This window comes from Hypomesus transpacificus, chromosome 15 (genome assembly GCF_021917145.1).
Source record: "Hypomesus transpacificus isolate Combined female chromosome 15, fHypTra1, whole genome shotgun sequence".
NCBI classification, from domain to species: Eukaryota; Metazoa; Chordata; class Actinopteri; order Osmeriformes; family Osmeridae; genus Hypomesus; species Hypomesus transpacificus.
The window spans coordinates 5530096-5554150 of NC_061074.1; the positions used below are offsets into that span (position 1 = coordinate 5530096).

Here is a 24055-nt window from a genome sequence, read left to right on the forward strand (position 1 = left end):
TGCGCCGTCACATCCATTAAAGCACGGTTGACCTGGTAAGCCAAGCCTCTGTTTTTATAGAACGGTCGTGCTCGCTTGTGGTGTAGCCTACGGGAGCACACTCGTATTACATTGGTCAGAGAAGTAGGAGGGTTTTGTATTGAAAAACAAGTGAGGGAGTCTAGAGTGGAGTACCAAAACAGAACTCAATGTTCCTTTTATTCCTTTCGGGATAGATTTACATTTTCTTGCACATAAATTCGTGTGACGTAATATCGGAAGACTGCAGTTGTAATGTGCAACCTGTAAGGTAGAGGCATTCTGTGTAGCGGACAAGATGTCTGCACTTGCAATAAATGCATTTGAAACAACGCGCTAATGTATTTCCAGTTGAGATGCAATTTCGCTTTCGTTGTGTCACAGATGATATGCCATATGTCAGGGTGACTCTTTGATTTCTCGTAGAGTTTCTGTTCTGTTGTTGTACACCGTTTATAGGCTACGAGCAGCATGGAGAGCAACTGCGAGAGGAATGAACAGACCGATGATAAAAATACAGAGGGTTGTTTTGAAAGAACATGTTTAACTCTAACTGTAGACGATGTTTACGAAATAGCCAAACTGATTGGTTCCGAAGTGGAAAAACTTATTGACGGTTACGGTAAAGAGAGCGCTCTCGGACTCGTGCCTAAAATAGTAAAAGTTCTCGAGCTGTTAGAGAGCTATGCCTCACGAAATAATGCCCTCAAATCAAAAGAAGAGGAATTATACAAAGCTTTCGAAACATTACAGGTACAGCAACAGAAAAAAAGAGTTTTAAAAGAAAACGAAGATTGCAACAAGAATGAAATACGGGTGAGTAAATGCGGCAATGTTAAAGGCATCAAATGGTTGTTCATTTGAACTTAAGGCCTTTAGTTTGCGCATGTCATTGTGTGACGAATGAACCCATGTCATATTTTTCCTGTCTTAAATATATAGGCCAATCATGTTATATAACCTGTTAAAGTTCAGAAAATGTGGCGTTCTAATAATGTGCCAATCTGTAGCCATTTGGTCAGTTGGCAAAACCCCCAGTGTGCTTGTTTGACAGATCGCACATGCGGAAGGTATCTCGGCTAAAGCTACGTATCATGAAGACAGATGACTTCATGTTAGTATCAGGATCACGTGTTGAATATGAGTAAAGGGATTGTCCATGCTGTTTACATTTAGCCCCAGTGACCAAAACAATTCTGTCCAGTTGTGCTCTTTTAATGCACTAATTTGGAGAAGAATGCAAGGTTGAATCTCAGAACAAGTTCTTTGTAGTTTATTGATAAGAAATTCATAAGGCCATTCAAGGGGGGGGGGGGGGGGGGGGGGGGGGGGGGGGGGGGTGGGGTCTGGTGATGTCCAGATGCAAAGGGATACATTATCCACCTTCTAATGAATCTTCTTTCAAGAGTTGTGAGGTCCATTGTTCACTCCAGTGTAGCCCTCCCGCCTCCCCTCCAGAATGCTGACTATTGCATTCCTCTCCTCAATAAAAGATACACTCTCCTGCAAGGCCTATTTCTCACTTTCACAGACACAGTCACATCTTGGTGCATAATCATACATTTGGAATATGAGTTCATCATTATCATTACTTTTTATATCTGGAGCATTGATTATATTGGGAATATATGTTCAGCATTGTCATTACACATTTTGTATATCTGTGGTATTGATTATCTTTTTATTCAACAGAGACATAGAACATATGAAATAGCAGCATTGAATTAGCAGCATAGATTTCATTCCTCCACAAGAGACAATTATAAACTATAGACTGCATGACAATCTGTTTTCCTAGTTGACCTTGTACCTTTCGGTATCCAAATGTGTGTTTTCCCCTGTCCCCCTGCAGGAGGTGCGACAGGAGGAGGAGCAGTGGAGGAGGAGGTGTGAGGAGCTGCAGGCCCAGGTGCTCCAGCTACAGGGAGACAACCAGGAGCTGCAGAGCCGTCTGAAGGGCAACCATGCGCAGGAAGGTTGGTTTGAGTGTAGAGGCTCTTAGAGACTCATGACCATAAACACACAGACACCGAGCTAAATACACTCCCACTGCATGAAAACACCATATTGTAGTGCAAGTCACATGAATAGTGATTGTGCTGAACAGTGGTTGTGTTTACACATTGTTGTATACTTGTGGTCATGGGAGAAAACACTGGCTGACCATGGAATCCCTTTGCACTTCCCTTTTGTCCCCTTTTGGAAGTGGGTGTGTGACTATCATGCTAAGTATTATTACGGAAATAATACACTTCTGCTCCAACAGGAATTTCAAAAGTGAAATCTATTTGTCTCCTGAGCGATGGTTCAGTATAGCAGTGCCCTAACCAATACTTGGTCAGAAGCTCTTAGAAGCAATTTTAGTTTGATTTGACTTTTTCATAGGATGTGTGATATACAGTATGTTCTTGAGAACGTGATGGATTTTATGTTATACACATTGTCAGTATTTTCTATTAATAAGATCTTAATTAACTCTACAAAATGGAATTTAACAGGATTTGTTGTAATACAAAGTCATGTGGCATTATTTACAGGAATGTAAGGGTTCCCAACCTGATAGGCACATATTTCCTTGAAGGAGAAGAAGTCTATATGTGTGCTGGGAAATAACATGATAATTCAATTCAGTTTCACTTCAGCAAAAGCATCTGCCCATGTTCATTTTCCCAGAGGCTGCAAAGACAATCTAATAAGGTTTATAATTACATTTAAGACATTTAAGAAGTTATATCACAGGCCAGTATCAGAATCAACCAACCTATATTATGCTGTTTAAACCTGTAATATCTAGATTGCTCTTACCAGCTTTGATAAACTTGGCATGTCCATCCCTGGCACATACCCCACAAAGGTAGGTGCCATTAACCAAGCCATGGAGCCAGAATTAACTCACAGTATAGAATGAGGTCTTAAATACAGCCATGTGCAGAGGGTAATCCCATATTTAAGCCGTGACCTTAAACGAGTCTAGACTGAGGGTGTTTTGCTGTGGTACTTAGTCTCAGGTGACCGTTGATGGTCTATAGCAGTGTTTTTCAAACTTTTTGTGCCCAAGGCACACCAAAAGGCATGTCAAAATCTCAAGGCACACCTGTATTCATATCTGTGCAAAGCGCCTCTATAACATGTGTTATCACTCTGTAAACGTTTATTTTTATTTACTGATGTTATGGTGAAAGGTGCCCTCGCTGAGGGTCCAATTAGAATGAAGAAAAAAAGGGAGACTTGGATATCCAGTAGAATCATAACTCTTTGTATTAAATACTTGTAAAAACAATGAATTCATTGAGGTGTTGTTGGGTGTATGTGGTAAAGCACAAACAGAAAATATACAAAATGCAGGTGTCATGCATAACTCAGAAATTAATACATAACTCTGTAGTACCATTTGAATGATACATTATACAGGGAACTAGCCCTTGTGAGGCCAACAATGACGTTGTTTCACTGGGCATACAACGTGACTTCCATGTATGACTGAAGTGACCTATATACAAGGGTACCACACTATAAAAACCTTTAAAGACAACCAAGTACAAGAAAGTGCAAAAGTGCCCGGACCAAGCTGCCACTCCATCCGAATGTGCCATAAAGCAAACCAAAAACATTTGTAACGTGCGGAGTAGAGTCATGTGACCAACGTGATTTCCATATATGGTCATTTAAATAGACACGCATTATGGGCAACTGGGCAACTTAACTTACCAACTAATGCCAAATACAATTAGTCAAAAAACTATATTACTACTTATTAAATATTTACTGACAAACTAATTCTATAATTAATTTGAACGTTTGTAAACTTACAACTAATGTATATTTGAATCAGCATTTAAACATTTTATATTGTACATTTGCTATTTAACATTTGCTATTTTGCCTGCTTACAAGCTAGTGAGAAACATGTGCCTGTCGTTGCTCGCAGATTTTTTTAATTATTGGTGGTACTGAAGAGAGGGCCACTCGCAAGTCCTGTTCAACGGAGAGGCGTGACCTCCTGTTGCTCTTCATGTAAACTAGAGTAGAGAATGCCAACTCACACAGGTAGGTAGTGGGAAAAAGAAGAAGTTGTTCAATCGCGTGGCGGGAGATAGTTGGGTACTCTGATGCAGAAGCCAACCAAAACTGATCCAGTGGGAGCTCACTAAATTTGAGTTTCATTGTGCGGTCCATCCGGAGCTCTGCACATTCCTCTCTTTCCCTCAAAATGAGCTTTTGTGTTGAGGATTCCTGATTGAATGGGGCTCGAATCCAGTCAAAGTCCTCGATGTCGGCCACACGTGGAAAGTAGCGCTCAAACCTCTCTTTTAATGTCTGAAGGTGTTCAGCAAATAAAGCGCGCTCCCTAGCAGCCTGTGGCGCGGCTGATGCCAGTGGGAACATCTCCATGGAACCCTGTTCCAAAGCCTCCTGCCACAGGATAAGCTTCCCCATAAACCCCCGAATCTTGTCTGTGGACGATAGAATGTTCTCATTTCTGCCCTGAAGCTTGGTGTTTAACTCGTTGAGATGCCCAAAAATATCTGCAAGGTAAGCCAGCTTGGCGCCCCACCTCTGATCCGCGAGCTTGTCCTTATGAGGGACAGGGTGTTCCTTCGAAAACTCCAAAACCTATTCCCGCAGCTCATAAAGACGGGACAGGACTTTTCCCCGTGACAGCCAACGTACCTCTGTGAGGAGGCTTTGGTGGTCAGCTCCCATCTCAGCGCACAGTTGGGAGAATAGCCGAGACTTTAATGGCCTTGATTTGATGTAATTCACCACCTGCACAGATTGATCCAGCACCTCAGCCAACTCCGGGGGCATGGTTTTGGCAACTAATGCCTCGCGATGTAAAATACAGTGGTTTGTCACAATATTTGGGTTTTGTTCTTTCACCTTGGTAACAAAACCTCTCACTCTCCCCGTCATGCATGCCGCACCATCTGTACAAAGACTGACGCACATTTCCCAGGTCAGACCTTTCTCTTTTAAATAGTCATTAGTTACCCTGAATACCTCTTCCCCTGTTGTGTGGCTTTCCATTTCTTTACAGAATAAAAAAGTCTCTTTGATTGAATCACCATCAACATATCTGACGTTTGCCAGGAGTTGGGCAGCCCCGACACCTGCAATTTTTTTTAAAGCGGGGAGGATGAGCGTCTCCGCTATGTGTGTGGTTTTTTCTGCTTTGCAATAAGCTCCGCTAGCATATAACTTGCCTCCATAGCCTTATCAGACACTTTTACACAATCCAACAAATGGTCTTGCTGCCTCTGGTTCAGATCCTTCGCTCTTTTAAAGAAGGCCAAGTTTCTCTCAACGTGAAAGGGATGTTTGGTTTCCAAGTGCCTCTTCAATTTACTTGGCACCATGTTAGCATTAGCCAACTTCTCCCGACAGATTACGCACTCGGGATGGAGGCAGTTGACATCCCCGGTCCAGGTGAAGCCATAAGACAGGTAGCTTTCATGATACTGTCTGCTGACAGTCTTTCTTTTCTTCTCTTTAGGTGGTTCTTCTACGCTGACTGTCTGTGGTTTGCTCCTCACAATAAAGCGATCCATTTTATTTCTTATAATGACTTTTAGCAAAACTAGCTAACCGCAATCCGTTAATGTTGTTTGACAGGACATTCTGAGGTAACATTCTTAGAGCGTCTGTGTGTTGCGGCTCTAGCTCTTTGCGCGAGAACGGTTCGAACGCGTCACCAAGTCTATTAACTTGGACGCTGTGTGTGCCACCACCAAGGCTGATATTTTGTTACAAATCTTACTGGCGCTAAGCCATCAATTTTGATATTTTTTGGGCAACATTTGTATGGCTGTCACAAAATCCCACGGCACACCTGGCCTTGCCTCACGGCACACCAGTGTGCCGCGGCACACCGTTTGGGAACCATTGGTCTATAGAATGCAGGCCATGAATATGTTATTGTGCCTACCATAAACAATGCTTCTTTAACTCTCTGATCATTTTTACTATTGATTGATGGATGATGTAGCCTACACACACTGAGTACCTGTCAATCATATTTGTATAATGCAAATGATTTAAATGGACACATAAACCTTTGGTATAACTCTTTAATTTAGTTTATCTTCATTGATAGTGCTGTTTCATGTTGAACATCAATGAACCACACTTTGGCCAACCTGACAGTGAAGAAATCCCAAATGATGCGGTTGTCTTCATGTTGACCCATGATGGACCACAGTGGGGATGTTGTATCATGTTTCCTGTGTTCTAGACCGCGTTCAGCGGCAGGAAAGGGAGGTGATGCTGAAACTGAAGGAGGTGGTGGACAAGCAGAGAGATGAGCTGAGGGCCAAACAACAGGAGATCACCAGTGTGTCCAAAGAGGTAGAAGCGGTAAGAATAGACACACACACACAGACTTGCTTTCTAATAATGTGTCAAAGGTTATTGTAAAGTCACCATCTGTGTGTGCCATCAACGTGTTATACAGAGGTTATTACTGAATTTGTTGGGTACCTTGGAATTGTAAAATGTTTTATTACCTCTAGGTAGTTTCAAAAACAATGGACATGGTGCTTTTTTCATAAATTCACCTGCAGACACACAGACATACACACACACAAAGCCCAATGTACTGTATCAGCTGCCACATAGGGAATGTTACACAGAATACACAGTATGGACAAACACACAAGATGAAACATCCACAAGATTAGTGTCATAAAAACTACTTTCAGTCGATGAGACACATGAGTTTCTTAACAAATCCGGGAAGGGCACTGACATAAAAATAGTAATGGTTATGACTTCAGTCAGCTGAACCACACCTTAGAGACAAGAACAAGTTCAGGCAACTGCTCCACTCCTCTCTGTCAGTCTGATATAATGGCTTTACATACAGTCTGAACCAGCTGGGTTTGTTTTTGCTTTTACTCAGCTAAGCCAAGAGTCTCGATTAGTGTAGGAAAGGAAAGCTTCTTTTTGGGTGCTGTGGCTGTGTTCTAACATATGCCCTCTGTTGCTGCATCGGTTTAATTTGCATGTAGGTGTGTGTCCTATCATTCATTTGTGTGTGTGTGTGTGCGCGTACAATTGCAGTTCCATTGACCTCAACACGTGTATGAATCAATTCACTCTCCCATGTGTCTGTGTGTGTCCACGTGTGACTGTGTCCTTGATTGTGGATCTATACGTGCTTGTCTGTAAACTATCCTTTATGGACTTGTGCTTTACCTGTGCGTGTATCGTCCAGCTCCAGGAGCAGTTGGAGCGCTTCATGAAGATGAACGGCGAGCTGAGACACAAGCAGACCATAGTGCAGACACAGGTGAAGAGCGCCGTGGAAAGGAAGGCCGACATGGAGGCAGACCTGAGGGAGAAACAGAAAGAGATAGAACGCCTCAGTTCCCAACTGGAGAAGGCCCACTCGCTCAGCGCTGCTGGCACGGTAAGGAGTGGTGTGTATGGAGTGGTGTGTGAGGAGTGGTGTGTAAGGAGTGGTGTGTAAGGAGTGGTGTGTAAGGAGTGGTGTGTAAGGAGGTGTGTGTAAGGAGTGATATGTAAGGAGTGTTGTGTGAGGAGTGGTGTGTAAGGAGTGGTGTGTAAGGAGTGGTGTGTAAGGAGTGGTGTGTAAGGAGTGGTATGTGAGGAGTGGTATGTGAGGAGTGGTGTGTAAGAAGTGGTGTGTAAGGAGTGGTGTGTAAGGAGTGGTATGTGAGGAGTGGTGTGTAAGGAGTGGTGTGTAAGGAGTGGCGTGTAAGGAGTGTTATGTAAGGAGTGGTGTGTAAGGAGTGGTGTGTAAGGAGGTATGTGTAAGGAGTGGTATGTGAGGAGTGGTGTGTAAGGAGTGGTGTGTAAGGAGTGGTGTGTAAGGAGGTGTGTGTAAGGAGTGGTATGTGAGGAGTGGTGTGTAAGGAGTGGTGTGTAAGGAGTGGTGTGTGAGGAGTGGTGTGTAAGGAGTGGTGTGTAAGGAGTGGTGTGTAAGGAGGTGTGTGTAAGGAGTGGTATGTGAGGAGTGGTGTGTAAGGAGTGGTGTGTAAGGAGTGGTGTGTAAGGAGTGTTGTGTAAGGAGTGGTGTGTAAGGAGTGGTGTGTAAGGAGGTGTGTGTAAGGAGTGGGATGTGAGGAGTGGTGTGTAAGGAGTGGTGTGTAAGGAGTGGTGTGTAAGGAGGTGTGTGTAAGGAGTGGTATGTGAGGAGTGGTGTGTAAGGAGTGGTGTGTAAGGAGTGGTGTGTAAGGAGTGGTGTGTAAGGAGTGGTGTGTGAGGAGTGGTGTGTAAGGAGTGGTGTGTAAGGAGTGGTGTGTAAGGAGTGGTGTGTAAGGAGTGGTGTGTAAGGAGTGGTGTGTAAGGAGGTGTGTGTAAGGAGTGGTATGTGAGGAGTGGTGTGTAAGGAGTGGTGTGTAAGGAGTGGTGTGTAAGGAGTGTTGTGTAAGGAGTGTTGTGTAAGGAGGTGTGTGTAAGGAGTGGTGTGTAAGGAGTGGTGTGTGAGGAGTGGGTTGATTTAATGAGCCATGATGTTTATTTAAGTGTTCACATTGCATATATTGCAAATAGGCATTCAGCATCGTACATTCACTTAATCATAATCAGAATCAAAAAGGGGTTTATACATGAAAGTTTGCACAGACGAGGAATTTACTTTGGATGGAAGGTGCATATGTTCAACATATAGGGGTCACAAGTTTTGAATAGTGGTGTACAAGTCTAACTAAACTAACTACTAACTATACTAACTTAACCATGTATTCAAAACAGTGTTCACTGCCTCGCTTTGCTGGTTTGTGACACCCTACTGTGTTGTCATTCTTGGGAACATGACACCACCATCCCTCCCATACAATAACTGTCAGCCGAACTTTGATCTTTATAATTTGCCAGTGTTGTCCGCAAGTCTATAACTATAGCGTTTGACCCTTCTTGCACTCTCTACATAGTAGCAGTTAAAATCAATTGTTTTAAGTGTGGTAAATGGTGTGTTTTAAACAGGGGAGTCCATCTACGACACAGCTGGACCTGACCGACAAGATGATCATTGACATGAAGGATCCAAACAGGCCCTGTTTCACCAAGCAGGAGGTCAGGGAGATTCTGTCTGAGAGGAATGAGCTCAAGGCCAACCTCTTCCTGGTCCAGGAAGAACTTGCCTACTACCAGAGGTGGGTTGAATGTCTGTGGTCGCATGTGGGGGATGGTATCTAAAAGTTTTTGTTACTTTTGTTGTTAGTTTTTCTTCATTTATGTGTGTGTGTGTGTCTTGAAGGGAGATTTTAAATGATGAAAGGTGCCCGGGCTTCTTGTTGGATGCAATGCGGTCTGCCATTAAGAAGCAGAGAACAGTTATTAAGGCCAAGATGCTGGGGGTTCCAGTGGATGCCTGCAGCAGGTGAGACATGCACACACACACACACACACACACTCGCACAAATTAAGAATAATGACCCATGCCATAGTAATTATGAATTACACAGTCAGACATGCAGTAGAAATGGAAACACACACTTACATTGTCTCCCTGTAATGATTGGTTTCCACAGCGATGAGGAGGATAAGGGCCCACTGTTTGAGAGGGGAGAAGCCCGAACAGAGACAGATGGCGCTGAGGACAAACCTGCCGAGTCTCGCATCAGAAACCTGTGAGTGCTGCTAACCTAGAAGTCATTGTACATTTATGTGTTAACAGCATGTACAGTACGGGTTTGTTGTTTTGGTGGAAACGGTTCCAGAGTATAATCTGAGGGTCACTTTCAAGCAATACTAAGCACCTGTGTTAGTTGCGCGTGACATGAACATGTTAAGACCTCATCAGACTTAAACAGGCATGTGTTTAGACTGGAATGCCTGCTATATTCTGTCAATCTTAAAAACAATGAGATTCAGCTATGTGTCAGCCACAGTCTTAAAGCCAAGGTCTCTTATTGTTCAAAGGTAAATAAGAATCAATGGGTTGGTTGGTTGGTTGTTTGGTTGGTTAGGCAGGTTTTTCGGCTTCTACTGAATACCTCAGCATAACTCACATGTCAGCATATATCAGCATGAACCCTCACTTTACCCTTACATAGAGGCATATCACTTCTCAATGTTCAAGAAATGTGTGTAATAAGAAAGGGGTTCCACCCAGCTTTATTCTGAACAAATATTTTCTGCAAGGACAACCACAGGAACCTTATTGAAGGGTAGACAAACAACACCATTTATTACATTCCAATGACAGTGTCTAACACATTATCTGGGTCACCTGCCGTCATCCTGTATTTTATCCGTGGCTGGTGACAGACGGTCCTGACCCCTGACCTTTGTTTGTCGCCTCCTCCATTGTTTCTCAGCTTTGGCTTCCTGACCCGCTCAGGCAGCAGCCACAGCCCCTCCCACCAGAGCGCCACAAGCTCCTCCTGGGAAATCATCGTCCCCGAGGATGCGGAGACAGAGCCCAGACAATCGCCCTGACCCCCCCCGCCCTCCTCAACATACCCTTCTTGATGTACATTTGTCTTCCTGACCATTTTACCTTTCCCCTCTAGTATACCCACAGTGCTACAGTATTTGTTAGCTGTAACACATTACCATGTGTGGTACATGTTTCTTTTTTCGTTGCAAAACCAACCCAGTATACAGCATGAATTGCGGGTCTAGCAAAATTGAATGCCCGGACTAAACACATAATGGTGTTCCCACTTTTCTAGTTGTACCCCTAATGTTTTTGTTTTTTTTCTGTTCCCTTTCTCTTCAAATGTGTTTGTTTTCTCTGTCTTCCTCGCTTCCTTGGGTTTTCTCTGGAATGTTTAAAAAAAGTTATACTCTGCATACATTTCTTGCATTCATGTCAACTGTGTTGTACAGGATTGATAGGGGTCTTCCGACATAGAAAAGTATGGTACATGCCATATAAATCCTTAAAGAAATGTGGAAGTATTATATTTTATAATGGTATTTATAGGTGCTTTAACAATGATCATTAACCAAAGTTGATACCATGATGTATTTTTTTTCCCCACAGAAATTATTATTAACTGTAGGTATACTTTTCTGCCACAAGAGGGCTTTTATCAGCTCGAACAGTTAATAACCATGCATTTACCTTATGATAAGGTAATTTCCTTTGAAATATCAACGCAATTGTGTTCAGCATGACTTGGTTTCAGCAAGACTACTTTCTCACAAACAATACACAATCATCAAATCAGTTTGTGGTACACACCGCCAGTCTGTTCTTTATTTGTGATTAAACTGCAGTCCTTGACCCTGAATGTATGACATAATATATTTTTTAATCTATTCCCAAACTTAATTAATCTTATTGTATTTTTTTAACTTTTCAACAATCTTTTAAATAATTTCTCCCTGCTGGCAAAGAATGAATTTGATGGTATCTCAGGTGGTTGTCATGGGTATATATGCATTTTCTGCTTGTGTGTGTGTTCGTAAGACTAAGACACTAGCCCCTGTAGATTGGTTACTGCACTTAAAGAGGAATTATTTTTCCTCAAGAGGGGGTGGGTGGAAAAAGTTTGTATATGTTCTCACTGTCCAACCCCTGATATGCAAAACATGCAGTAAGTACATACAAAGTATTTTCATTTCACAACTGTATTTTTCGAACCCCTGTGCCCGTCCACCCATATGCTAAAGATACTTGGACTTTGTGTCTAAATTGTCTGACTTTTTTGACATTCAAACTTTTGCTTTTGATGTAGCCTAAGGGCCCCACTCAGATTTCCTACAACACTTATTGTACATTTTATTTTTGTAAGCATGCTTTTTTAAACAACAAGATGTTGTACTATGATAACCAAATAAAGTTTTGAAGCTCCTGAGAAATGTGTACTGTCTTTGTATGTTGGCAAAATAGGGTTTCTAAACTGTCTGAAATTATAAAATCAAATAATATCTGAAAAACACAAGTTGATCAATTACTATTGCTGCTTACCTTTTCCCAGAATCTTAGATTGTGGTCCAGTATTTCAAAAGCCAGAGTGTCTGATTGAATAGGAGGAAATGACCCTCACATCCCCAGGAAGCTGGTGGAGGAAATCCAGGGGTTTGGACCACACTGGACTCAACAGACCACTGACCAACTAAAGCATAGAGAAAACCAAGGAGGAGGAAGAGAGGAGTTGAAGGTAAAGCAGAGAGAGATTGGTGGTGGTAGGAAAATAGAAGTACAACCTGTCCTAAACTTGGACTTGGTGATTGAGGAACTAAAAAGAACAAACAACTCTTGGTTTGGATATTGTGGACACTAACAACTTGTTAGTCTTGCTCTTGTCTGAGACCTGTGAGGACTGATTCAGATCTGGTTCTGGTGTGGAAATGGACCTTCTTCTGATAAGTTTTGGAATACTGCTCTGCTGCAACCTCTCTGCACAAAATCTGGACCCTTCTGGAAAAAATGTTTGCCAGGATCTCAGGTAGGGCAGCTCTAATTTCATCCAATCTCTCTCATAGCACCTCAAACAGAATTCCCTCTCTTTTGAATTAATGAGTTTCTTGACTTAAGGTCAAGATATGGTGTATTTTACAGTAGTGTATGTTTTCCTTCTCTACAAACAGAGACCCTTCCACCCTTGTATGTTGTAATGGGTGGAGACAAGAAGGAGAGGAGTGCACAATACGTGAGTATCAGTGGCCTAAAAATAATTTACTCCTCTACATTATTTCAAATGTATATTGTTGCCCCTTAATGTGTCTGACAGTGTGTTGGTCTGACCTCATTTATGAACTCTGAACCATGAATTCTGTATTGTACCTGTATTGTGTTCAGCTATCTGTGAGGGCGAGCGAACCTGTCAAAAAGATGAGATCTGTGTGTACCCGGGAGTGTGTCGCTGTCCGCCAGGCTTCTACGGGGCCAACTGCAAGACACGTGAGTTTACACTGAAAACATCTCACCAACATAGCAACGAACCAAACACCCTGAGCTGTAAAGTAAGAAATGGCTAAGCATTTATTTTCAGTTGATGCTAGGTAGAGGCAGCTTTACCACACTTCATTACAGGACATTATTAATCAACATTTCTTGTGCCTCTTGTTGAGAGAAAAAAACACATTATTTGGTGTTGAGAGGACATACATTTGTCAAATAAATATTTGCTCTTTGCATGTTTCAATGTTTTTGTGTTGCTGTGCCTTAAACAATCTTATCTCTTCCTGTAGGCTGCCCACCAGAATTCTGGGCACCAGACTGTCGCAAGGTATGCCAATGCCACCCACATGGGCACTGCGACGCCGTCACTGGTGAGTGCACATGCCTCCCCAACCGGTGGGGCCCATTGTGCCAGTACGCTTGCAAGTGTACTCGCCACGGACAGTGTAACCCAGTCTATGGCAACTGCACCTGTGATGAGGGCTGGTGGACACCCACATGTGCCAAGACGTGTCAGTGTTCGCAGAATGCCCTGGGTGCCACCTGTGACCAGCTGACAGGCGGGTGCCAGTGTGCCCCTCGGTACTGGGGACAAAAATGCGCCCTGCGCTGCAATTGCTACCTTTCGCCATGTCAACAGAGGATGGGCACCTGTGAGTGTGAGTCTGGCTGGTGGGGGCCAGCATGTGACCGGCACTGCAACTGCGATATGGAACACAGCAACTGTGACCCTAACAGCGGGGACTGTGTGTGCCTGCCTGGGTATAAGGGCGAGTACTGTAACATGCCCTGTGATGCTGGGGAGTATGGTAGCAGGTGTAAACTCAGGTAAGGTAAATCAGTAAGTGCATGTGTTTGGGATTATATAATCAGTGCACTTTACACAGATCCTTTGTTACTAAAGTGTGTTTTTGTCACTCAGACTAGAGAGAGCTGCGTGTTGTTGGTTGTTTGGATTTGACTGTGGTGTCCTGGCTAATTTTGTGTTTGAGTTTTCCTTCCCCAATTTGAATGATTATCTGTAATTTCTTTCTCTTTCTTTCTCTCTTATTTGTAGTTGTGGTCATTGTAAAGGTGGCCAGCCGTGCTCTGTTGTGGATGGGACGTGTGTTGCCTGTGAGTCGGGATGGAATGGCACACGGTGCAACATCAAGTGCCCGTACGGTCACTATGGTGACCAGTGTCAGGAGAAGTGCCCTCACTGTAGGAACAGTGAACCATGTGACCCCACAACAGGGAAGTGTTGGCGTTGCGACCCAGGTTGGACTGGACCTAAGTGAGTGTGTGAATGCAGCATTAAAGGAAGCAACTTTGATACTTCTGACTTTAAATACTACAATTTCTGTCATATTATGTTGTTGAAAAATTAGATAATGGAAATCGTATTTTGGCTTAAAAAGACATAATTGCTATTTTGTTCGGTTCATTGTGTGCCTGTCTGCAGCTGTGACCAGCCCTGTACTGACAGGACGTTTGGGGATGCCTGCCGCTCCCTGTGCAGCCCCTGTTTCCATGGCCATTGTGATCATGTGACAGGAAGATGTGTCTGTAAGCCTGGCTTCCAGGGAGAGAGGTGAAAATTCAGTTTCTGCAAACAGAAATCACGCATTACATTTTCACCAGAACGTGTTATCAAAAGAACACACACACGAAGATCATTCAAATTAAAAACACGCATTACTCTATCTGCAAGCCTGTTGTTTTATGTTTTATTTTTCCACTGTTTGTACAGTGTGTGTTCGTAAGTGTGTACGTGTATTGGAAATGGAGGACAGATACATATACAAAAGCCGTTTTAAAAGAAGAGGTCATGATTGTACTTTTCTCTCTGTGTTATGGGGCCAGCTGTAACAGCACATGTCCTGATCACCGGTATGGCCTCAACTGCTCTTCAGAATGTGACTGTGGAGAGGATGTCACCTGCACCCCAGCCACAGGCACCTGTCCACACAGTATGCTCCTGGGTGCTTGTGCATCCATGCTTTTCTTTATGACGTGTATTGTGTGTGTTTATATGTGTGTGTGTGCCTCTGTTTGTTTGCACTGATTAGTTCATTCATGTATATGCACTCGTCGGTACCCTTCTGTTGATGAGTGTTTGTGCACAACAGGTTTTTAATCGTGTTTCTGTTTGTGGCTCTGTGTGTGTCAGGTGGCCGTGGGGCTCTTGTTGCTGGCCTGCTGGTCCCCCTGCTGCTGGTGATGCTAGCCCTGGTCTTCTGTTGTTGCTGCTGTGGTGGAGGGCCCGCAGATCGCAAAGAGAGGTCTACATCCAACTTGAATGAATCTGTCCCCACACAAACAAACACACTGTTTCCTGACTCCCCAATCTCACTATGGTTGTTCAGGGTAAACGTAGCTGATGGAGTTACTTCTTCTTCTCGTATGAAACACCATGTGTACAACGTCCTGGCCAATGTGAGCTCAGCCGTGCCCTGTATGTCTGTCTGGTCTTCAGGCCTGCCCAGAGTGACAGGTGAGACTCCCAGCTATAGCTTTATGTCATGTCATATTCCCTCATGGAACTTTATAACATCTTACGAATGGTTTACAGACACAGCATTAGAATTATGGATTACATAGAATTATGAGGATTTTATACAAATGTTCTGCATAGAAATTATGTTTCGCCTTAATGGTGTATTGGATATAGTTTAGAGATGACATGTGAGCTTTCAGAGCATTTTATCACTCTCCAGTTTCTCACCATGATCCGGAGATGAACTTCAACCACAGCTTTATTGAGCCTCCGTCCTCGGGCTGGGTCACAGAGGGCTCGTCCTTCGATAGCGACGAGGAAGAAGGGGAGGCTCTGTACTGTGTCCCACCCAGGGAAGGTAATGAAGACTTTCCTGAATGACGGGAATTCAACCCAAAATGCATCAACTCCTTTTGCATACATCTCCGTGACTGTGAGTCATTCATATGGACTGCAGTACATGGGAAGTGTAATCCCCTACTGCCCTCTATTGGTAGATGTTTTCTTTTTCAAAACAACATTAAACAACTATTTGGCTTTTAGCTCTTTTTCCCCTCCGTCTCTTAAAACCTCTCATAACCTGCCTCTCTGTCTTTCTCTCTCTTTCTGACAGACATCCCATCGATGGTGGGAGGTGAGTTCCAGGAGATGAGCTCCAAGTGCAACATGTTCCTTGATCCATCTGGCTTTAGCAGTGAAGACATGTCCCTGCCCTTTGCCATCCCTCGCACCTCCAGCATTGCCAAGTCAAAGAGGCCCTCAGTCTCTTTCGCAGAGGGCACACGCTTCAGCCCCAAGGAGCGTCGTAGTTCCACCCAGGACCTGGCATGCCCCGGGGCCCCCCGCACCAAGCCCAAGACGGCCTGGGGCGTCCTGGTGCTCTCTGCTCTCCAAGCGCAGGGAGGAGGAGGGAAACCAGGGGAAGACAGCTTAGCTGATGGGGGGCAGATGGGTGAGGACAAAAGTGGCATGTTGGACAACCAAGGCTCCAACAGCGATGGAGGGGAAGACTCTGACACAGAAAGGTACAGCTCCACCCCTTCTTGCTCCACCCTTCAAGTCCCTGGGGCGGTCGGGCGAAGACGCACCATGTCGAATGCTGCTGCCTGTAAGGCTCAAACACCAACGCCAGCATCTGATGCTCACGAGGCAGACACAGGCGCAGATAAGATCACCACTGTGTATGTGACTGTGGGTAAGACTGGCAGGCCCACATCTAAAGTGGAACCCACCTCTGAAGGTCCCGTTCAGGCCATGCTACGACGGCTAGGCAGCCTCCAGAGACAGAAAGACCAGGAGGCTGGGAGGCCCAAGACAAAAGCGGTGGAGAGCATCACCAAGCCTCCCAGGAGGAAACTGGGCACCCGGGCTAGCGTTTGGGAGCAGGGGACCCCAGTGGTAGCAGAGGTGACCATGAGAAAGCCCAGTAGGAGAAAGCTGACACAACCCAGCTCCTCTGGAACAATAGGCTCAACTGACAATCCGCCACCTGATGGCGCCACTCCCAAAAGGCCGCTTTCCTCCATTTTAAAGCGTGTGCTGGTTGCAAGAGGTGAAGAGGTCAAGCTGGAGGGCGCTGATGCTGGGACGGAACAGAGTGAGAGTGGGTACCTGACGGTGGGACCTGTTACGGACGCTGTTAGTTTTAGTGAGGTCATTGCTAACCAAGGCCTGGTGGTCAATGTGGAAAATGAGCCCAGTTATGAGAATGTTCTGATAAACAATTCATAACGACTTTACAGCCTCTACGGTATTTTGGTCAGAAACTGTTTTAAAGACTTGAAAAACAAAAGAAAAGGCTGATCATTTGTGTCTTACATCATCAAATATTTCAGTCATTTTACTACAACGCTTGTTACTTATTTGGCTTATAGAAAAAAACACTTGCGATTGTGTCTCATTTTTATGTTTCAACACATATATGATAGGATGTACATTTTCTTTCTGTTATCGTATAGGTTGTTTTGATTGTTGTATACAATTCCCTATAAAGAGAAAAGTTTACGTGTACTTTAAAACAACATGGGCAAATCCAAACATGGTTTCAAATAGATGATGTAGAGTAGAACATGACCCCATGGTATGGATGACAGCCATCTGGACTTTGTATGCTTTATGATTAACGATTGGGTGCTTAGCTGTGAGGTTGATGGGTTTGTGTAGGTGAGCTGTAAAGTCTGCATAGCCTCAGATACCAGCATTTTTATTGACATTGCGTTACCTATGCACAGGGGCATTATGGGTGATGCAGTCTTTGTAAAGGGATAGGTCTTATCCCAATGACTGTTTAATCAAGATTAAGATCTTTCATCAAAAAGAAATCCTATATATATATACAGTTGTAAATGTTTCAATGAAATTGTAAAGACAACATAGCATTGTTACAGTACCTAACGGGTCAGGTCACCTGAGTCTTCTGTAGACTACATGAACACAATAAAATCCCCCCCTTAGAAACTATTTCTTTTCTGCCTTTGTGTTGTCAGGGCAGCTGAGCCAGTACTTAGCGATAGATCTGGGATATGGGGGGTTTGCAAAGTCGACTTTTTTGGTCTTCAAATCCACTCTGTAGTATTTATCTGGGAAACACAAACACAAAACAGTTGTAACAACAGGGGTTTCAGGTTATTTCCAATGTGTTTGTTACCTGGTGTTTGCACATTAGCGATTTATGTCATGTACTGTACTGATTCTTATTGTCAGTAGAACCTACTTACTTAACCAAATAGAATATTTTATTTAATAACTTTTTACATTTTTAACTCCATTCCCGGCCACATGAACGAGGGCTGAGTTTACCTACCGAAACCCCCTCCATAATAGAAAATAATCAATCCTAAAGACTAAATAACCCAGAGACGAAAAAACATATAAAATGTCTAGAAGCCTTAACCCATCCACAAATACATTTGCATATACATATATTCAAAGTGTTTTTTTTGCATTTCATTACCTGCTTTGAAGAAGTAGACGCTCTGCAGGGGCTGGCCCTTCCGTACGAGCTCCCAGTAGTGTCTTTCTGCAGTGGGATATCTGGAGTAATAGCTGTCGCTCTCATAGTGTCTGCGATAATCGTAATCTCTCCGTCGGTCCTGGTCCCGGTCCTGGTCCCAGTCTTGTTGACGCAACCCCAAGTTGCTCCCCAACCTGTCCCTCATCGCTATCTCCGGCTCTGTCAGCCTCATGTCCATACCTCTCTCAGCGAAGCCCCGGCCCATGTCCATACCTCTCTCAGCGAAGCCCTGACCCATGTCCATACCTCTCTCAGCGAAGCCCTGACCCATGTCCATACCTCTCTCAGCGAAGCCCTGACCCATGTCCATACCTCTCTCAGCGAAGCCCTGACCCATGTCCATACCTCTCTCAGCGAAGCCCTGGCCCATGTCCATTCCTCTTTCAGCCATAGACTCCCAGAAAGGGGATCGGTTTTGCCTGCGGCGACCCCACTGTTGCCCCCGTTGTTGCCCCCACTGTTGCCCCCATTGTTGCCCCCATTGCTGGTTGGGGCGGTAGTTGCCCTCTGGGCGTCGGTCATCATTGCGACGAGGGGGAGAGACCCATGGGGCAACATAGATCCTGCCCCCCATGACAGCATCCACAGGTGACTTGATGCCGACCCAGTCCTTGTTGATGAAGTGGTGCCCATCATGACGGATGGGCTCTGAGGGTACGAGAAGAGATGGAGAAGAATGTACACTACAAGCCTACAGCTGAAAAGTAAGACGTTAAGCTGCTGGTATGAATAAAAATACATATTCAGACATATTCAGTTGTTTAACCATGTAGACAGAAGGATAGACACAAAAAATGACTCACTGCCTCCAAAGAGCTCATGGTAAAAGGGTTCCCAGTTGTTGTAGTAGACATCGGTGTAGCGTCGGAAGAGGGTAGAGGGGGACCTCACTGACATGCTGATACACTCCTCGTGAGATGGCTGGTGGAGGAACTCATACTGGTAGTACTGGTCACCTGAGAAAACACAGATACACAGAATGTAATTAAATATTTACTATTATTGTACATTTTTTTAAATACAATTCTGGTTGTATACGTAATTTTTTTTATTTATAATACTTTGACTGTACAGTTTATGGAGAAAGAAATTGCCAAAAAAGATGATTGACCTCCTTGTCAGTTAAGGTTAGAAATGATGTGGGATATAGCTGTGGTGTATTTCAATAGTCACATTTTGAATATGAATGTTCTTTTTTTCCTCTAGGTTTAAAAAAAAATTCAGATGTGCTCCAGACCTTTGAAGAAGTACACCTTCTCTTTGCCATGGTGACTGTGGGCTGGCATGGCAAAGGCGGCATCTATGTTGTCTGGAACCTTAGTAAAGCCCACAGTAATGTCTCTGGGATAGTCCTCATCCAATACGCCATCATCAAACCTCCAGTACTGATTTCTCTGTTATGAAAACATTACCTTTGATCAGCATTGATTATTTTTTGTCTGTGTTGTGATGTAGCTGATCATTTCACGATTAACACTTGTACTCTGCTCTCGTAAACGTTTAGCACGATCAGAAGCACAAAACTGGCAACACAGTGTCCCTCTGATAAGCAGTGTCTTATACGCACCTTATCCATTCTGAGTCAAGGTAATAACATTCACAACAAAACACATACATGTAAATGTTTAACTAAGGAAATGTCCCACATGTTGTCCCAACAAGTTGAATTATACATATAGAGTGTGTCCCACCTTGAAAATGTAGGTTTTGCCCTGGCAGTTGATTCGAGTGAAGGCAGCGTCAATGGGCCCTTTGATGCCCCAGACATCCTTGATGAGTTTGGGGTAGCCAGGAAGCACAGACTTTTCATCCAGTACAAAGAAGTATTCCCCTGTATGGGACACACAGCTGTAAGCAATGCTGTCTTATCAACAACTTACTGTATTTATCCATCCATTTTAAGTACAATAATATACTGACAAAACAAAATGCTGTGACTAATCTATTTGAGTTATGAATAATTAATTAACCAATGTTTTGTTGGACCTAGATACAAACATCTAATTTAAAGGGGCAATTGACTGCAAAACCGATTTTACCTCGTCATTGTTGAAAAACGACAGTTCGGAGGGTAAACTGAACATACCGTGAATATAAAAGTCCATTGACACCTCTTTCCTATTCAAATCTCAAAAAGAAAAAATTTGGCTGTAAAACGCTAGCTTTTCAACAAAGCCACCAGTCCCACGTAGGACCGGTGATCGCCCTCTTATTGGCTCTGGTCTGTATCTTTGTCACGCCCCAGAATTTACATCCAGACCAGCCAGAGGTAGCGTCTATCTCCGATACTAGTTTAGCTGCGCGCTGCTCTGTGTAGGCTACTTATAAGGAATTACAAAGAAGAACGTTTTGAATTATAACAAGGATATTGAAAATGGACCACGGTCGTAAATGCTGTGTTCCAGGCTGTACAGGGAAGGCTAACACTCACAGTCTTCCCAAGGAGCCAAACATTCAACAGGCATGGCTGCTGTTGTCTACGAGAAGATTCCGGCGAAGTTCGACACTCAATCATTCATTTGCTCTGAACATTTCACCCAAGACAGTTTTGACAACCTTGGACAATTTCAAGCAGGATATGCTAGGAAGCTGAACCTGGAAAGATGTGCTGTTCCAACCGTATGCTCATTGCAACCGCAAGCTATAAGGACAGTATGATGTTGTGTTAACAGTTATTAGCAATGCTAACGTTTCCTGTATAGCATACCAGGTAGAATGCTAAATACGTTTCTACACACATCAAATGACTCTAGCTAGACTAGCTGCTTATTGCTAACGCCTGTCTAGGTAATCTATTTGAAAGAACTGGAGAAAGGCAGGTTTTAGATACAGGATACGTTAGCATTGCTACTAACTGTTACTAGTAACACCTAGACTGTAGGCATGTAAACAAGTTTGGCTTGCTAGTTGACGCGAGCATAGAATGTGTGATAATTTAGCCTAGTTTTTGGCAATGGGGCTAACGTTGATTCATGTTCCTGACTGTTTCATTCCAATAAATAACCTGTGTAATGAAAATCTACAATTCACGATGCATGTTTGTCCAGATCTTTGTCATGTTATTTTACAGCAAGATATCTAGAGCTAGCTTAGCTAGCTAACTGAAGCTGAGTAGAATCACGATATGGTTTGGTTGCTAAGCTGTAGCCTAACGTTCTACCCACCTAAGTCAATCCAGTTTGCTTCAACAACAGAAGTGGAAACAAGTAATGTTATCATTTCAAATGATATATAGTCAATCTTTTGAAAACAGTGTTGTGTAGACACAATAGATTTATTTGCGCGTTTTTATTTCAAGTCTCCAACTTTGGTGTTTCAGCGAGTGCTGCTGTTGGCCGTGTTGCGTTTTTGCTCCCAGCTTCACTCGTTGATAACCAACCAATCAGCGCGCAGCTTATCTAAATATTAATGAGCATACCATAAAAGGAGAAAAGCTAGTGTTTTTTCCCGGGAACATTTCAGAGGATCTGTCAGAGGGCATAGAACAGCACCCGGGCCATTTTCAACCCAACCAATGTTACATACCCTATTCGGAGACCTTAAGGAACAGTGTGAAATACCCCAAAAAAACAGTCAATTGCCCCTTTAACTGATCACGTGTGAATGACTCGTCACTGATTTTTTTTACTGAGTTGTCCCCAGCCTCACCTCTGAAGGCATAGATTGAGCCATTTTTCATCTGCATGAAAGAGTCAAAGGGCCGGCCGCTACAAGCCTCTGCATCTGGGTCTGGAGCTTTGGTGGTGGTCACTCTCTCTGTGGTCGTGACAGGGGCTGTCGTTGGTTCTGGGGTTGCCAGATTTGGTCTCAATAAAATTTCCCTCCTGGGATCTTTCTTAGTTGTCAGGACATTTACTTTGATATGTGACTTCACAGTTGTGGGGACGTTCAGTCGGACGTGGGACTCTGCTGTTGGATCTTGGGGTGGCCGAGATTCCTCCTGTGTATCAGGGACTTTGATAGCTGAAAGAGCTGTGGTTGCCTTTGTTACTGGGGAGGCCTGTGTGGCAGGAGTAGTAGAGAAAGCAACCACACTGTCATAGCGTCTTGGCCCATGTTGATGGCCTGAATAGCCAGAGTCAACGGTTGGGGTATGGTTGATGGTGGCAATAGGTGTGGGGGTGCTGTCAAGAGACTCCTCGTCGTCTTCAGCAAAGACAAATGTGTCTCCTCGAGCTGAATAGACAAAACATTATATCAGTAACACTTAAAGAGAAAACTCAGCATTCTATTCAGATCAACATGACCAAGAGTGGATCTTTGTAAAGGTACAAGACAAGGTTCTTACTTCTCATACGACATGCCGTCTCATAGTCCAAGCAGCAGCTCTTGTAATACCGACACATGGAGTCACATTGGCAGCTCTTCTGAGCGTCAAAGCCGTTCTCACAGCGGCCCATGCAAGACTCTAAGACGGTGCAGACATGAATGAGTTCGCTGACAAAAGTTGGATTGAGACAGGGACCTGTACAACATGTTGATCACATCACTTGTGATTCCAGTGTATCATACAATGAGTATAAGGGAATAAGGATGTGATATACCATTCTCTGTCACATATGTTAGGAGCATCAAAGGAATCACCAAGTAATTCTTGTAAAAAACAATTTAATAAACAGCTTTTTTTCTTAATTTCTGCCTTCATTTGGATCCTGTCAATGTAAAGACAACAACACAATTTTCTTTTTAAACAGACTAAAAATTAATGGACTTACCCTCTGCAGCAAATGCAGTGGCCAATGTGGCTACCAGCAGAATCAGCCCCAACTTCATGCTGTTTCACTTGAGAATAAGAATGTAGTGAAAGGTGGACATGCAAGGCTCCTGGGCTGTGGACAACTAATCAATGGCCACTGGTCATTGAACCTTTCTGTATGTTGACTTAAACTTTGTTTGAACAGGTCTGCTTAAGCAATTACTTCGTAGAATGAGAAGGGCACAGTGAAAAGTGAAATCTTTGTGGGTTTGAATTTTCCCTTTCCTTGAGGAAGAAGTTGCTCTCTTTGATTGAAGTAATTTGTTAATTAAGATAATTAAACATAAAATGGTCACCCTAAAGACATAATGTGGGCAGTGTGTCTTGACTACCCACCAAGAAGGATCTCATTCACAAGGAAAGTCTACAACAGCATTGCTCAGAGCTCTCTTCTCGCTACAACTTCTGCTGTAAAACTATTTATCCTGATACACACTGGTTTAACACTCTGAAGTGACATGTAATCTGGAAAGGATTGACTAAACTCACTCTGGCAACAAAGTAGGTCAGTGCAGTTCCATTTGTTTTGCTATGGGGGTAGAGTGGTGGATAGGTATTACGTAAAACTATGACCGGCTCCAGCTACAGAATTTAAAAATAAACATGATAATGAGAAAAGACTGACTTTGCAGAGCAAAACTGTAACAGAGGTCTAGACTTTCAGTTAAAGCTGGACTGTAGTTGTAAACTAAACACAAACACAAAATAACAATTAAAATCACCCGTAAAGTTACTCTTTTCCAACACATGACTCAATCTTAGAGTTTGAACTTATTTTCTCCATTTGTGCTTCAATAATCAATGCCTGGTTTTGGTGCTGATAAGCAGGGCGGGTCATTGGGTTTTGGGGTCCCTAAACAAAGATAGTGTAGGGGGCCCTTTGATTGGCAAAATATTTTTTTACTAATGGGTTAAAAAAAAAAAGGGGGGGGGGGCAAACCAATGTTTATAAACTATAGTTTGTTTATT

General features: G+C 43.5%; 3 protein-coding genes across 5 annotated transcripts; 2 read left to right on the plus strand and 1 right to left on the minus strand.

Annotated features, from left to right (window-relative positions):
* The first annotated feature begins 58 nt into the window (after positions 1–58).
* LOC124477762 (Rab interacting lysosomal protein) lies at positions 59–11789 on the plus strand. Its single transcript, XM_047035766.1, has 8 exons — positions 59–834; positions 1871–1994; positions 6251–6372; positions 7232–7426; positions 8965–9134; positions 9239–9361; positions 9513–9611; positions 10302–11789. The coding sequence occupies exons 1-8, from the start codon at positions 490–492 to the stop codon at positions 10420–10422; spliced, it is 1299 nt and encodes a 432-aa protein (XP_046891722.1). The 5' UTR covers positions 59–489; the 3' UTR covers positions 10423–11789.
* A 261-nt stretch (positions 11790–12050) lies between these two features.
* On the plus strand, positions 12051–17133 carry scarf1 (scavenger receptor class F, member 1). Its single transcript, XM_047036427.1, has 11 exons — positions 12051–12383; positions 12526–12587; positions 12737–12838; positions 13129–13666; positions 13896–14114; positions 14283–14411; positions 14684–14790; positions 14991–15102; positions 15187–15314; positions 15538–15675; positions 15931–17133. Exons 1-11 carry the CDS (start codon positions 12286–12288, stop codon positions 17046–17048), a joined length of 2751 nt encoding a protein of 916 aa, XP_046892383.1. The 5' UTR covers positions 12051–12285; the 3' UTR covers positions 17049–17133.
* A 179-nt stretch (positions 17134–17312) lies between these two features.
* vtna (vitronectin a) lies at positions 17313–23147 on the minus strand. Of its 3 annotated transcripts, none has more exons than XM_047036430.1 (9): positions 23046–23131; positions 22619–22738; positions 21979–22506; positions 20022–20161; positions 19568–19724; positions 19134–19286; positions 18635–18978; positions 18271–18535; positions 17313–17896 (listed from the first exon to the last, which is right to left on the minus strand). In XM_047036430.1, the coding sequence occupies exons 1-9, from the start codon at positions 23101–23103 to the stop codon at positions 17775–17777; spliced, it is 1887 nt and encodes a 628-aa protein (XP_046892386.1). In that variant the 5' UTR covers positions 23104–23131; the 3' UTR covers positions 17313–17774. The 3 variants fall into 3 exon arrangements, with proteins under 3 accessions (XP_046892386.1, XP_046892385.1, XP_046892384.1); XM_047036429.1 differs by having other exon boundaries at positions 18602–18978; XM_047036428.1 differs by having other exon boundaries at positions 18271–18978; positions 23046–23147.
* Positions 23148–24055: the final 908 nt, after the last annotated feature.